The sequence below is a fragment of the Urocitellus parryii genome, chromosome 4 (genome assembly GCF_045843805.1).
Source record: "Urocitellus parryii isolate mUroPar1 chromosome 4, mUroPar1.hap1, whole genome shotgun sequence".
In the NCBI taxonomy this organism is placed as follows: Eukaryota; Metazoa; Chordata; class Mammalia; order Rodentia; family Sciuridae; genus Urocitellus; species Urocitellus parryii.
The window spans coordinates 65,324,616-65,340,857 of record NC_135534.1 but is presented as its reverse complement, the minus strand read 5'-3'; the positions used below and the strand labels follow the sequence as shown (position 1 = coordinate 65,340,857).

General features: G+C 38.4%; 1 protein-coding gene across 1 annotated transcript in view; it reads right to left on the bottom strand.

Moving 5' to 3' along the window:
- Positions 1 to 15,093, bottom strand: part of Rnf169 (ring finger protein 169) — a 120,622-nt gene extending 105,529 nt beyond the window's left edge. The window contains exon 1 of the mRNA XM_026387297.2: positions 14,610 to 15,093. Within this exon, the coding sequence (XP_026243082.2) occupies positions 14,610 to 15,093 (484 nt within the window). The remainder of the gene's footprint in view (positions 1 to 14,609) is intronic.
- Between the last annotated feature and the right edge of the window lie 1,149 nt (positions 15,094 to 16,242).

Here is a 16,242-nt window from a genome sequence, read left to right as displayed (position 1 = left end):
GTGTCCCTCACTCAGTTAGGCTAGGTGAAGACCCATAGCAACCCCCTAGCAACCACCAATCAGCATGAAACAGGGAAAATACCTGGGGCGCCAGATGACCCCCCAGTAGTTTACAGTGGTTGATAACATGTTGGAAAACCATGTAGTTTAGCACGTACACCACTCGTGGTTTAAACCAATCAGTTCAAAGGAATCCCTCTCATGTACTAACCAATCATCCCTACCCAACTTGTTCCCGCCAGTGAATGTGCTAATCAATGTTAAGAATTGTTGTTTTGACTTTCCCTTGGTATGGAATGATTTGCTGTGTGATGTTGTGATGCATAGAGTATACCCCCAAAACTATAAAAATCTTACTGAATAAAGGACCGGGACTCACTCCCTGGGACCGCTGAGGCGGGAATGGTTGTGAGTCCAGGCTCGAGCTTGCAATAAAGACTCTTGTGTGATTGCATCAGATTCAGCTCCTGGAGGTCTATTGGGGTCCCACGAATCTGGCATTACACATATCACTAGCTTTGGAAAAAAATCAAAATTCGAAGTATGGTTTCCGCTGAATATGTTTTACTTTCATCATAAGGTCAAAAAATCTTGTCAAACCATTGTAAATAAGTGAACATCTGGTATTACTATTTCATATCTGTTGAAACTTTCTTCATGCCTAATTATGAGTCTTAAAAAGGTAACATGTTGGAAAACCATGATGTGTTGTTTAAATTACATGGTCCACATTTGCTTGTACACTTCTTAATTTGGATAGTATATGGTTCTATAGAGAGAGAGTAAATCAAGTTATCTACTATTTTTTTTTCCCCAGTACTATACTGGGGATTGAACACAAGGATTTTTTACCAATGAACTCAGCCCTCTTTTATGTTTTATTTTGAGACATAGCCTTGCTAAATTGTTGCGATTAACCTCAAACTTGAAATCCTCCTGTCTGTAAGGATGGCCTTAGGCCTTAGCCTAAGCAAATCCATTTTAAAAACTCCACTTTGAAACCTGCAGTCTCACCAGGCACACCTACAGGGCCCTCCAATATGGCCCTCAGGCACAAACAAGTCACTTCTCCCCACCCTGACAAGTTCAGAATGGAGTCTCTGTCCATAAGGGGGGAGAAGCAAAAAAATCAGGATGGGAAAATCAGACCAGATGCTTTAACCCCAGGGCAAATGACATCACTGAGAAATACAGTAGCAGCTATTAGGGACTGAAAGGGTGGTCAGAAGCCCCCAAATTTAGTATAAATGATGGACCAACCAACACTGCTACACAAGCCTGAGAGCCTGATGAAGACCTGGACTGAAATCCCAATTCTTTTCATCCGCCTGATCCTCTACGTTGTTCTCACACAGCTCTCAAACTCTACAGCAATCTCTTGACTCTGGTAAGAAAAGAACTTCTCCTTATGACCGCCTTCTCAGCCAGCCATCAGCTCCATCCCAGGAGAAGCCTGCCTTGGTTCCTGATCTGATCACCACAGTCTGAGTGAGTGTGCATCTATCTGCTGGAGTCTAAGGCTTGAGACTTTTGATCTGACACTTGGGCTTAGCATGCAGAGGGAATGTCTGTCATAAGCCTATCATGAGTAAGTATGTTTACAGTTCTTAGAGTTAATCTAGAATTGTTTGCTGTGAATTGATTGTGTCTATTGCAGTGCCTAGCATTCAGGATTGTCAATTTCTTGATTAAGAACTTATAAGGTAAAATTGTATTGAGTGATTTGAGTGAATAAAGCATTGGAAAGGGCAGAAGCGTGTGGACATTCTTTATTTCTCACCTTCTATTGTATAAGTTGCACCTTTGCTCATTGCAACACTGTCTCAGCCTCTTGAATCACTAGAATCACAGGCATTCACTAAATCCAGCTAACCTTAAAGTCTAAAGTTAATCACTATCTCTATTATCTTACTGACCTATATACAGAACTTTAGAACCCATTAATAATGACCACTTTTCTTCCCCATTTACATTTTATCCTTGCCTAGTATTTTATTTCCACCTTGGTTATAACCCCTTACAAATTAGTCATAATTATTTTTTCTTTATATAGTCAATGTTGGCTTAGTTTACCTACTGACTTCTTTGTCCAAATAACTACTTACATCCTATATTCTCCCCTGGGATACATTTCGTTTCTTCTGCAGGACATTATTTAGTATTAACAGTTCTTTTAGAAACAGTGCAGTAAATTTTCTACATTTTTGTCTGAAAAATATTTTTATCTTGCCCTCACTCTTAAATGACAACTTAAGTACCTGAATATGAAATTCAGGTTTCTCACAACACTTTGAAGATAGTATTCAATTTCTGTGCTCTATGATCAATTTCTCTATGATTAAGAGAGCTCTGCTCTCAATCTGATTGTTGTTCCTATTTAGTTGCATTTAAAAGTATCTTTGGTCCTACAGGGACACAGCCACATCAATGTTTATAGCAGCACAATTCACAATAGCTAAACTGTGGAACCAACCTAAATGCCCTTCAGTAGATGAATGGATTAAAAAATGTGGCATATATACAAAATGGAATATTACTCAGCAATAAAAAGGAATAAAATCATGGCATTTGTGGTAAATGGATGCAGCTGGAGTAGATAATGCTAAGTGAAGTTAGCCAATCCCCAAAACAACAAACAGCGAATGTTTTCTCTGATATAAGGTGACTTACTCATAGTTGGGTAGGGAGAGGGAGAATGGGAGGAATTGATAAACTCTAGATAGGGCAGAGGAGGGGAGGGCAGGGGAGGGGGCAGGGAGTTAGCAATGATGCAGGAATGTGATGAATATCATTATCTAAAGTACATACATGAATTGGTAATGAACATACTTTATATATTCTATATATGTGTAATAAGAATTGTATGCATTCCGCTGTCATGTATTTAGAAAAATAAAACCAATAAAAATAAATAAATAAAAAGTATCTTTGGTCATAACAAAACCAGATAACAATACATTAAAGAAAGAAATGGGGCTGGGGTTGTGGCTCAGTGGTAGAGTGTTCACTGAGCACGTGTGAGGCACAATCCTCACATAAAAATAAAGACATTGTGTCGGTGTAAAACTAAAAAATAAATATTAAAAATAAAAGAAAACTACAGACCAATATCCCTGATGAACTTAGATGCAAAAATCCTAATTAAAATATTAGCAAATCATGTTCAACAACATATTAAGAAGACTATACACCATGATCAAGTTGGTTTTATTCCAGAGATACAAGATGAAAGTTTAATAAACACAAATCAATAAATGTAATCCATCACATAAATAGAATTAGAGACAAAAATCACATAGTCATCTCAATAGATGCAGAGAAGGCCTTCAACAAAACTCAGTACTCATTCATAATAAAATCACTGAAGACACTAGAGACAAAAGAAACCTACCTCAACATCATAAAGACTATATATGAAATATCCAAAGCCAACTTTATAGTAAATGGGAAAAAGCTGAAAGAATGTCTTTTAAAATAGAGAAAAGACAAGGATGTCCACTCTGACCACTCCTATTTAACAGAATATTAAAAATTGTATCCAGAGCAATTAGGCAAGAGAAGGAAATAAAAGGGATAAAAACAGGAAAGGAAGAAGTCAAATTATCACTATTTATAGATATAATGCTGTACTTGTGTTTTTTCTTGTTGTTTTGTTTTGTTTTGTTTGTGGTGCTAGGGATTGAACCCAGGGTCTTGTGCATGCAAGGCAAGCACTCTATCAACTGAGCTATCTCCCCAGCCTGATACTCGGAAGATCCAAAAAACCTAAACCAAAACACTGCTAGAACAGGTTATAAAATCAACATACAAAAAGCAAAAGCTTTCCTATATACCAACAATGAATCTGCTGAAAAAGAAATCAAGAAAACAATTTCATTCACAATAGCCTCAAAAAAAGAAAAACAAAACCACAACACCTAGAAATAAATCTAACCAAGGGGTCAAAGACCTCTACAATGAAAACAATAAAACACTAAAAAAAAAGAAACTGAAGAACATGGAAAGACCTCCCATGTTCATGGATAAGCAGACTTAATATTTTTTAAATGACCAAATTACATAAGCAATATACAAATTCAATGCAATTCCCATCAAAATACCAATGACATTCTTCACAAAAATAGGAAAAAGTCCTAAAAGACTATTTGAAAGAAAAGATCCAGAATAGCCAAAGTAATTCTAAGCCAAAAAAATGCTGGAGGCATCACAATACCTGACTTCAAATAATTCTACAGAGCTACAGTAACAAAAACTGCATGGTACTAGCAAAAAACAGATCAAAGGTACAGAATAGAAGACAAGAGACAAACCACATAACTACAAAAACACTGGAGAAAAAAACAGCCTTTTTAACAAATGGTGCTAAAAACACTGGAGAAAAAAAAAAAAGCCTTTTTAACAAATGGTGCTAAGGAAACTGATTACCCATATATAGAATGAAACTAGACCTTTATCTCTCACCCTGAATAAAAATTAACTCAAAGACATAGGAATTAGACCAAAAATTCTTAGAAAACGAAAGGGTCAACACTCCAGCATATAGGCACAGGCAACAACTTTCTCAATAGGACCCCTAAAAGCTCAGGAAATAATGCCAAGAGTTAATAAATGGGATGGCATCAAATTAAAAAATTTCTACACAGCAAAGGAAACGATTAGGAATGTGAAGAGAGAATCTACAGAATAGGAGAAAATCTTTACTATCTACTCTTCTGACAGAGGATTAATATTTAGAATATATAAAGAACTCAAAAAACTTAACATCAAATAGCCCAATTAATAAATGGGCAAGTGAATTAAACAAACACCTCTCAAAAAAAAAAAACACAAATGGCCAATAAATACATGAAAAAATGTTCAACATCATTGACAATTACGAAAATGCAAATCAAAACTACACTGAAATTTCATCTTATACCAGTCAGAAAGGCAGCCATCAAGAACACAAACAATAATAAATACTGGAGAGGATGTAGAGAAAAAGGAAGACTTTTATACTGTTGGTGGGATTGTAAATTAGAAATTTACAATTTACAATGCATTTAATAACCACTATGGAACTCAAGTATGGAGGGTCCTCAAAAGACTAGCCATGAGGGCTGGGGTTGTGGCTCAGTGGTAGAGTGCATGAGGCACTGGGTTCAATCCCCAGCACCGCATGAATAAATAAATACAGGTTAAAAAAAAGACTAATCAATGGAAGCACCATATGATCCAGCTATACCACCCCTAGGTATTTATTCTAAAGAATTAATCATCTTACTACAGTGACACATGCATACCGATGCTTATATTCCATATAGCCAAACTATGGAACCAACCTAGATGCCCATCAATGGATGAAGAGATAAAGAAAATGTGGTATATATACACACAATGGAGTTTTTACTCAGCCATAAAGTAAAAATTATGTCATTTGAAAGAAAATGGATAAAACTTGAAATCATCATGTTAAGCAGAATCAGCCTTGACCCTCAGGTCAAGGGTCATATATTTTCTCTCATGTGGAAATTAGAAAGAATGGGCAGGCAGATCTCACTAAAGTTAAAGGGAGATCAATAAAGGAAAGGCAGCAGTTGTTGGGGGAGGGGGAAGGAGTGCTGGGAGTAATGTTAGCCAAATTACATTGTTATATCACGTGCATGTATAAATATGTAACAATCCGGTCACTATGTACAACTATAATGCATCAATAAAAATTATGGAAAGAAAAAAAATATCTTTGATATTATGTAGTTTCACTACAATGCATTTAATTGTGGGGATTTTTGTTGTTGCTGCTGCTGTTTGCTTACTTTTAAATTCTTGCTAAGGTCTCCTGAGTCTTAAACCTAAAAATTCAGGTCTTTTTTTATTAATTCTGAAAATTTCTCAAGTCATCTTCTCTTTATTTTTTTTTAAAGAGGGAATTTTTTTAATATTTATTTTTTAGTTTTTGGCAGACACAGTATCTTTGTATGTGGTGCTGAGGATTGAACCCAGGCGGCAGGCATGCCAGGCGAGCGCGCTACCACTTGAGCCACATCCCCAGCCCCCATCTTCTTTTTAAATTCCATAACTCCCTCATTTTATCTACTTCCTCCTGGAATTAATACTGTATGTTGGAACTTCTTGATCATTCCTTTTCGCTTCTCTTTCATATTTTCCTTTAATTTACTGTTTTTTATTCTCATTATTTACCACCTACTGATTTTTTCCTATGTAAACTCTTTTACTTACTGAGCTTTTTAACTTCATGTTTTCGTGTTTAGTTATTTTTCAAAAGTGCCCATTTCATAATCTTATTCATTCATTGGAATGTCAATTAACATATTTAAGTGACTAAATATGTCACTTAAATATGTTAATTTAACTTATCTTTCAATTATCTTTAACTTATCTTTTAACTTATTTGCCAATTCTACTATCCTAGTCCTCCTTGATATTTCTGTTCTCATGTATGGCATAAAACTGTTTGCTCCCATGCTGTCATTTTTTTTTATTATTATAAGTTCATCTTCAGTTAGACTTATTTCTTCTGCAAAGAATCCCATTTAGTTAAGGTATGGGAATACCCATCAGAGTCTTATTTTTCTCTCTCTAGGTGACTCAGGTTTGTCAATAGTGTGGAGTCAATTTTTATATTAATTTCTTGGCATAAGGATATCTAAGATCTCAAATTCGAGCAATTTCTCACATACCTTGTGCTTCAATTTCTCAGGAAAACTTTTTTGTTTCCCCCATCTCTTCTTTGCATAGAACCCAGGCAAATCCTAGTTTATAGGGTCGTGGGCATAGGTCAGTGTATAGAGTATTTGCCTAGAAAGTGCAAAGCCCTGGGTTCAATCCCCAATACACACACACACTCTCCCTCTCTCTCTCTCTCCAGCTTTATGTACAAAAGTCATCTGTTTCTTTTTACACATAGCTAAAACTCAAACCCCTAAAAACAGAAAACCAGAATATTACTCCTCATTCAGAAAACCCTCACTTCTGGTGCTTCAGCCTGCTCCAAGGGTTCAATAGTTTATAGTTTTGATTTTAGTTCTGTTTCTGGAACTAGAGAGAACTCTGTCATTCCTGCAAGTTCAGGAATGCATTTAAAAGACTAATATATTATCCAGTTTTTCTGGATATTTGTAGCAGAGGCACTTTCAGCTTATCATGCAAATAAAATTTGCTCTCCAATCCATTTGTTACATTAACCCTGTGAAAGTGATCTCTCTAAAGTGTAAAACTCTTCAACAGATCGTCTCTGGCATAGTATTAAAAATCAACTATTGCCCAGCTCCTGCAAATCCTTTTACTTCTACTCTCTCATGCACACTCTTATGTTCTAACCACTCCTATTTACAATTCCTAGAACTCTCCTTGTTGTTTCATGCTTTTTTTTTTAGATTTTATTTTTTTGAGAGAGAGAGAGAAAAATTTTTTAATACTTATTTTTTAGTTTTCAGTGGACACAACATCTATTTTATTTTTATGTGGTGCTGAGGATCAAACCCAGCGCTCCACGCATGCCAGGCGAGCGCTTTACCACTTGAGCCACATCCCCAGCCCCTGCTTCTGTCTTTAAATGTACTGATTTCTCTCTCTCATCTTTATCCTGCTCTCATCCACCTACTGAACACTCATGGTGAAATGTCTTTCACTGAAATTATACCTGACCCATCTGAGTTCTCCTTTGTAAAAATAAGTAACATTTATTGAGCTCTTTATATGCCAAGCATTGTAACAACTTAGTGTTAACAACAACCTTACAATTTTGCTGTTATTACTATCCCTGTCTTCCAAATGAGGAAACAAGATACAGAGAAGTTAAGCAATATGTCCAATAACATGCAGCTAAAAGTGGCAGAGCTGAAATTTGAACCCAGAGAGCTGTCTCCATACCCCCTTCTGCTAACCTATTCTATTAATTTATATTACATTGCTTTCTATAATTATATCTTATATTACAGATATTATTGTACTTATATTTTACATGCACATTTACATGCCAATCTTTCCAACTATACTTTAAGAGATAGAATCATGGTTTTATCTGTTTGTAGCTCAAATGCCAAGTACAAAGAAGGCCCTCAAATGGTTACTAAATCAATAAATGACTGAAAGTAACATCTCCACAACCACAATTTTAGTCTAGTCCCTCTTCATCTCTTGCCTGAACTACTAAAATACTCCACTGAGACTCCCTCCCTTCAGTTTCAACTCACAGCTTTCCTTCTCCAACAAATACTGTCTTTCTCAAGCATATTATGATCATATCATTCACTACTTACAAATCTTTAAGGGTTCTATACTCTATATAGGATAAAGTCTAAAATTCTCTTAGCATCACCCACAATGCCCTTCACCATCTAATTTCTGTAGTCTCCTCTCTTCCCGACTCCAGTCTCATACTCCACCTTTATTTAACTCCTTGCAGTTTGTGAATACAACAGCCTTCTGTCTTTGGCTATGAAAGCTTTTATGCTTGAAATAGCCATCCCTTCTCTTTCACCCAGTGAAGCCCTATTCTTTCTTCAACATGCAGTTCAAATGCCTTTCTCAGGTTTCCTCTACACTATTCACCCATTACAATACCATTAGCATTATGTATTTACTTCATTTACCACTCATAATTATCTGACTGTGTATTTCCCCAATATAGAGTCTTAAAGAACAGGAACCAGCCAGACATTGGCACATGCCTGAGGCTAAGGAATGAAGATTTCAAGTTCAAAGCCAGCCTCAGCAATTTAGTGAGGTCCTAAGGAACTCAGCATGAGATCCTGTCTCTAAGTAAAAAAGAGTAAGTAAAATATAAAAGAGTAAAATTAGTTAAGACATGTCTTACTAATCTTTGTAACAGTGTATGCCAAAAGTGCTCATTAAATTAATGCAATGAAATTTGCCTAATAGATATTATATCAGGTATTTAAGAAAACTCAGATATAAATTCAAGGTGGGTAATTCAAGATTAACTGGAAGTTAGGGAATGGAAATATGAATGAATAAACAACAATTAAAAAAGAAAACACCTCTTAAATTCCTACTGTTCAATCCTAAATTCTATAAACTAGAACAATTCCTTCAATGTTAATTATTCTAAGTCACAAAATATATGGTGAGGTAATCTAAGCATGAGTTTTGAAAAACATAAGCAAACACAAGGCACATGTTTCCAGCATTAGTATAATACATAAGGACATTCTCAAATTCTAGAATACGTGTCATTAAAAATAAAAGGATGAGTCATTTTATACATTTTGAAACAAATCCTTACAGACCAGGGAAATTCCTGTCCTTTTACACTACAATCAGAAGGTTTCATTATTCATTAGTCCTAAATGCAATTTAGGGTACACACATAGCAAACACTTTCTGTCAATTGAGTAATAAACAGAACTCTCTGCATGACATAGAAAGAGGAAATTTTTTAAATGTATGTTAATACTAAGTGAACAGGGAGGCTAGGTTAAAGAAAAAGAATAAATGAGGCACTATTCAATTTTTTTAAACCTATTCCATTTTTTAAAAATATTTATTTTTTAATTGTAGTTTGACACAATATCTTTAATTAATTTATTTATTTTTATGTGGTGCTGAGGATTGAACCCAGGGCCTCCCCATGCTAAGACAGCACTCTACCACTGAGCCCTTGATCTATTCCATTTTGAAATGTACTTTGACACAGAAGTAGGGGGAAAAAAAACTGTCGATTTTTTTTTTTTTTGGTACCAGGGATTGAACCCAGGGGTGCTTAACCACTGAGCCACATTCTCAGCTCTTTTTTATATTTTATTTAGAGACAGAGTCTCACTGAGTTGCTTAAGGCCTCATTAAATTTCGGAGGCTGGCTTTGAACTTGAAATCCTCCTGTCTCAGCCTCCCAAGCTATTGTGATTATAAACATGCACTACCAACCATGCCCCGCCAAACTGTCAATTTAAAAGATTCATCAGGCTTTGTCCAGCTTTTCTATCATTACCTATGGTAAAAGAAAAGAACTGTCCTAAACCCACGAATCATTTTCAATGAAGCTTCAGTGCAGCTGTTATGTATAATTCAAAATCAACCTGTGTATGCCTGTGTGGTAAATGTTTTTAAAAATCAATAGATCAGGACTGTCTCTAAATTTAGAATGCAAGTTCCATGAGAGAGTTATCTTTAATATTTCATTCAATAATGTTTCCCAAGGACCTAGTATAGTGCCTGGCACAGAATAAGCACTCATTGTAACATCACTGAATACTGCTCAAGATGGTCCAAATACTTTAATATATCAATATAATGATGTGCAGCAGATACTCAAAGAAGATGAAGTTTTTTGACATTTTGACATGATCACTGACATAGCCTTCACAAAAATGTTTTCATAAATCAACAAAAACTTATATCTATACAATCAAACTGACATACATATTAAGAAATAAACCATTTACACAAGGGTCATTAAGGTTTCAAAACCTTAAAGCTGGGCTGGGATATAGCTCAGTTGGTAAAGTGCCTGCTTTGCATGTACAAGGCCTTGGGTTCAATCCCCAGAACTACCAAAAAAAAAAAAAAAAATTAAAGCTGCTGGGCGCAGTGGTGCATACCTGTAATCTCACGGCTCAGGAGCCTGAGGATCAAAGCCAGCCTCAGCAAAAGCGAGGTGCTAAGCAACTCATTGAGACCCTCTCTCTAAATAAAATACAAAATAGGACTGGGGTTGTGGCTCAGTGGTTGAATGCCCTTGAGTTCAATCCTTGGTACCAAAAAAAAAAAAAAAAACCTTAAAGCTTACCAAGAAGTTAGCACAACACAAAAATCATCAGCACAACCAAACTTTTCAGCAAGGACAAACTCTTGCACTTTTTCCAGACAAACCAATTCCAAAACACTGGATGTTAAAAAAAAAAAAAAAAATAAAGTTTTCCTTGTTTGTTTAATTAATTAAGTTTAATTAAGTCAAGTGTAATAGTGGTGGATGTCTGAAGTCTTCGCTACTCAGGAGGCTGAGGCAGGAGGATCACTTGAACCCAGGAGTTCAAGACCAGCTTGGGCAATACAGTGAAACCTTTTTCAAAAAAAAAAAAAAAAATGCAAGGCACAATGTCACACACCTGTGATCCCCGAGACTAGAGGCTGAGGCAGGAGGATGATAAGTTACAAACCAGCCTGGACAACTCAGCAAGACACTTGTCTCGAAATAAAAAATAAAAAAGGACTGGGGATCTGGGGATATACCTCAGAGATAAAACAGCCCTAAATTCAATGCCCAGTACCAAAAAATTTTTAAAAATTAAGAATTTCAATATAAACATCAGTGCATTTACTACAAAATTTCATTTTTCCCAGTATTATAAAGCTCTAACTTTCCCTTATCAGTTGATGTAACTATGCCAAAATACCAATAAGCTATATACTTCAGAATATTCCTAAAATTGCTATACTGTTGCTGTTTGTTATTCATACAAGTGCAATGTAAATATTTAGGAAATTGGTACTTGTAGTTTTCTCTGTAAAAAGCCATCATGAAACTTCACTGTGAATTAAGCTGTGTTTCAGCCCTTTTTATAGGATTACTCTTTCAGCCCTTGTTTACCCACTCACAAAAACCTGTAATTAGTAACTTTCTTCTCTGTTGTGGTGTCACAAGTTTTCCCTTCTATATAATGAGGGACCTGGATTAAAACAGTAGTTCTCAATTTTTATTTATTTATTTATTTGTGGTGCTGGGGATTGAACCCATGGCCTTGTGCATGTGAGGCAAGTTCTCTACCGAGCTATATCCCCAGCACTCAACATTTAAAAATTAGGAGAATCAGTTGAAAGCTACAAATGACCTACTCATAAAAATGCAAACACATAAAATTTTATGAAAAATTATTTATAACAGCAAAAGGTACGAATCAACCTAAATGTCTACAAATAGATCCTTAAGTTAGATCTACTCAATGAAATTCCATTCACTGTAAGAATGAAAACATTTTCTATATACTGATATGTAAAGATTTTCATCATGTATTGTTACGCAAAAAAAGCAATTCACAGAGTATGTAAATACAACCTTTTATCTAACAGGGACAAAAATCAGTTATTCTTGCATTTTCTGTAGAAAATTAAAGAAGAATCTTTGATGGAAGTGGGAAGTAAGGGGTAGGAGGATATCTTTTATTGTGTACTTTCTCATACTTTTATTTGAATCATGTGAATGCATATTATTTTAAATTAAATTTTTTAATTAAAAAAATACTATATAGGGCTGGAGTTGTAACTCAGTGGTGGAGCACCTGCCTAGCATATGTGAAGCACTGGGTTTGATCCTCAGCATGACATAAAAATAAACCTATCAAATAAAGGTATTGTGACCATCTACAACTAAAAAACAATTTTTTTAAAAGATACTGTATAGGGGGCTGGAGATGTGGCTCAGCGGTAGCGCGCTCGCCTGGCATGCGTGCGGCCCGGGTTCGATCCTCAGCACCACATACCAACAAAGATGTTGTGTCCGCCGAGAACTAAAAAATAAATATTAAAAAAAAAAAAATTCTCTCTCTCTCTCTCTCTCTCTCTCTCTCTCTCTCTCTCTTCCTCTCTCACTCTCTCTTTAAAAAAAAAAAAAAAAAGATACTGTATAGGAAGAACTTCAGTATATTCACGCAACCCACTGAAGCTAAAAGATAATCCCCAAACCTCATTCAGGAATATATTTCAATCCTTTATGACAATTTTTTAAAGACAATAAATTTGCACAAATTAGCAAACCATACTATACTTCCTTTAAGTGATTCAAATTTCAGACCTGATACTTCTGTAGTGATTTCCAGGCTTAGAAAATAAAATTAAAAATTTCTAACTGCCCGCATGGTGGCCCACATCTACAATCCCAGCGACTATGGAGGCTGAGGCAGGAAAATCAAAATCAAAGCCAGCCTCAGCAACTTAGCAAGAACCTAAGCAGCTTAGTGAGACCCTGTCTAAATAAAATATTTAAAAAGGGGCTGGAGATGTGGCTCAGTGGTTAAGTCCCTGAGTTCAATCCCTGGTATCTCCCCCTCCCAAAAAAAAAAAAAAAAAAAATCTAACCTATTTGACCATACCACAGTCAATAGTTCTGATAGAAGACCAAAAAAGTACTATCTTATATTTTGACCCTAATCTCAAAATCTGAAGCAAATTAATTGAGCAGGAATTAGATGGATCTGAATTTTCATCATTAGGTAAGTTACTCAACTTCTCTGGACCTCAGTTTCATTTATACAATGGAAATAAAAGTACCTATCTTATAGGGCTGTTATAACATTTAAAAGGAATAACAAGGAGCATTGAAAATAAGATGTAGGGCTGGGGATATGGCTCAAACGTTAGCGCGCTCGCCTGGCATGCATGCGGCCGGTTCGATCCTCAGCACCACATCAAACAAAGATGTTGTGTCCGCCGAAAACTAAAAAATAAATATTAAAAAAATAAAATAATATAAGATGTAGATCCCCTTCAACCCAAGAAATCAAGGCAAGGTTTCCTAGAACCGTGGGAGGTGTTTCTGACGGGTTCCTGAAACAGACTGCTTTTAGGAACCCGTAATTTCTAGGGGCTGCTCTTTCATACACAATGCTTCCCTTTCCCTACTTAAAATAATACTTAGCAAAATTCCTAACATATAAGGAGCAAATATCTGATCCTTTTTGATTTATGTTTCTTGAAAACTCTCTTCCTTGATAAGTATTTTTTTTAATCAAACAGAGCTGTAGATATGTTGACTGGGTGTGTCTCCAAAAGAGTCCTAGGTTAAACACAAATCTTGGTTTGTGCTTTAAACGGGGCGCAGGTTCTATCTCAAAGCTCAGCACCAATGATTGGTAGGCTATTGATAAGAAAGGAAAGAAGTTGAGGCAAGGGTCCTGCAACAAACTTTCCAAGTGCCAGGTTAACAGGAGGAAACACACATTGCTAAAGAATTAGCAGCGGCCCCGCGGCCAACCAATCTTCACTTCCAAACCTTAAACCCCACCCAGCTTTTTTGTGAAGCACTACTGGTTCTTATTGTTATAATTAGCATAAATATAAATAGCTGTCAATTATCACTCCCTCATTATACGCCACGCTCTTGTGCTAAGCATGCACTTTTCGAGATGTTATGAAAAACTGCACGTGGGTTTATTCTCCAACACACTCTGCTCTCAAATCTAAAATTCTTCTTTCACATCCCCAAATTCAACCTGTCCCCTAAACTCCAGCTACTCCACACCCCTGGCCGAACAACTCAGGCCCAAGACCCACATCCCTCCAAGCAGCAAGACCCCAAGCTGTTGATCCACCACTAAAACCAAGTGCTTCTGCGATTCTCCAGAGCCCCTCCCCTCCACACACTAATTCCAACCTGTCCCTAACTTGTTCCAAGAATTGTTTCCCTCCAAACTTATGACGTACGTAAGACGCGAGGTCTCCTCACTGCCCCTCTAAATCCAACTTGTCCGTAGTTCATTCCAAAGTTCAAAATTCAGAAACACATACTACACCTGGGCAGAGCCCAGTTGCAACTCCATAAGAACTCTCCACAGCAGCCCGAGTGGGGCCCGGGACTCACCACCCCCTAACCAGGCCAGGCCACAACAGCCGGGCAGTTCTCCCGACCCCTAGGGAAGGAGGGGAAGCTCCACCTGACTCCGCGGGCGCGGCGCGAGGTTCCTGCTCCTGCCTGGGCCCCGCAGCGGCCGCGCCCCCGTCCCGGCGCGGGCGGCAGCGCTCTGGCTGGCCGCGGCGGGCGCGCTCGCCCAGCACCTCCGCGTCGGCCTGGCCGTCGTCGCGGGCTCGACGACGGGCCCAGCCCGGGCCGCGGGCGCGGCAGCGCGGGCAGCCTGGGCCCGCCGCGTCGGCGGCGCGTTGGGCGCAGCCTCGGCACAGCGAGTGGCCGCACGGCAGGGCCGCCACTTCCCCTGGGGTCTCCAGGCACCCGGCGCAGCTCGACTCCTCCGGCAGCGGCGGTGGCGGTGGCAACACCAACAACGCAGGGCCAGATCCCTGACCCGGGGCCCCACTCTTCGTTGCCGCCATCTCGTCACAGCGGCCCCGCCGGCCCCGCCGACTTAGAGCCGCCGCTGCCGCCGCGGAAGAGGCCCGAGTACTCGGACCTGCCGCCGCCATCTTGTTTCCCGTTTGAAGGGAGAGTCCGTTGCGAGGGAGAAGAGTAGAGGGCGGGGCAATGCGCGGCGGGCAGCGCTATCTGCATATTCATGAGAGGGGCGGGGCTCCAATGGGCCAGGAAAAGGTTCTCCCCCGACCTGGTTGGTCGGAGGGGATACCTTATTAATATTTATTAGTCATTCTTTATATATCCGGGCTTTAGCCTCGCCTTCCATAATCTTGGCAGTTTCCTACTACTGAACTCGATGAGGATGAGAGTTGGAGGGATTTATTTGGAAATTCTAGACAATGGATTTATTTGGAAATTCTAAACTTTCTGAAGGAATTACACTTGTTCTTCAATACCCTGATAACAGGTTAAAGTGAGTGGGGAGCCTGTGAAGTATCCAGAAACCTGCCTTAGTACTTCATTTGATGTGAGGGCCTGTGCTTTCCCTTAAGGATTATGTTGATTTGTGACCAAAATGAGGCCTACCATTGAATTGTCTTCAATTCAGTAACTGATTGCAGAGAGTAACAACCTCTTGTCAGCCCTCATCTCATCTTCCCTTAAACTCTCCTCCCTTGACTGGCAAAACTATACTTTTCCATCACCCCCCCCCAACACACACACACACACACACACACCTTTAGCTCCTCTCCTTCCTTGAGTAATCTCTATATATCTCTATCTCCCTCTTCTTATCCCCCCCCCCAGCTTAAATGCAAATGTTCCTCCAGGCTCAGGACTCCACCCCTTCTCACTCTGCAAACTCCCCTGGTTTACCTTGCCCCTTTCTCCTGAAATTCACAAACTGTTATCTGCAGCCCGGACTCTGAGTCCAACCCTGCATACTCAGCTGCCTGATGGAAATATACTTGGAGGTCTGCATCCTTCATGTACAAAACTAATGTCACTGTCTTCCACCCTCCTTTCAAAACAGCCCTTATTTCCCTCATTCTGTTAAAAGTCCCATCCTCCCAGGTCCTCAAGCTCTAAACCTTCTCATCTTTAACTTCATCCTCATCTCCCATATCTTTTTAGTTACTTAGTCCTGTCAGTTTCCCACTAAAATAACTATTTTCCCACCTATTCCCTCCTCTTCATCCCACTCCCACTACCCAATCATCATCTGTCCCCTAGATTATTGCAGTAGCTTCTATTGATAG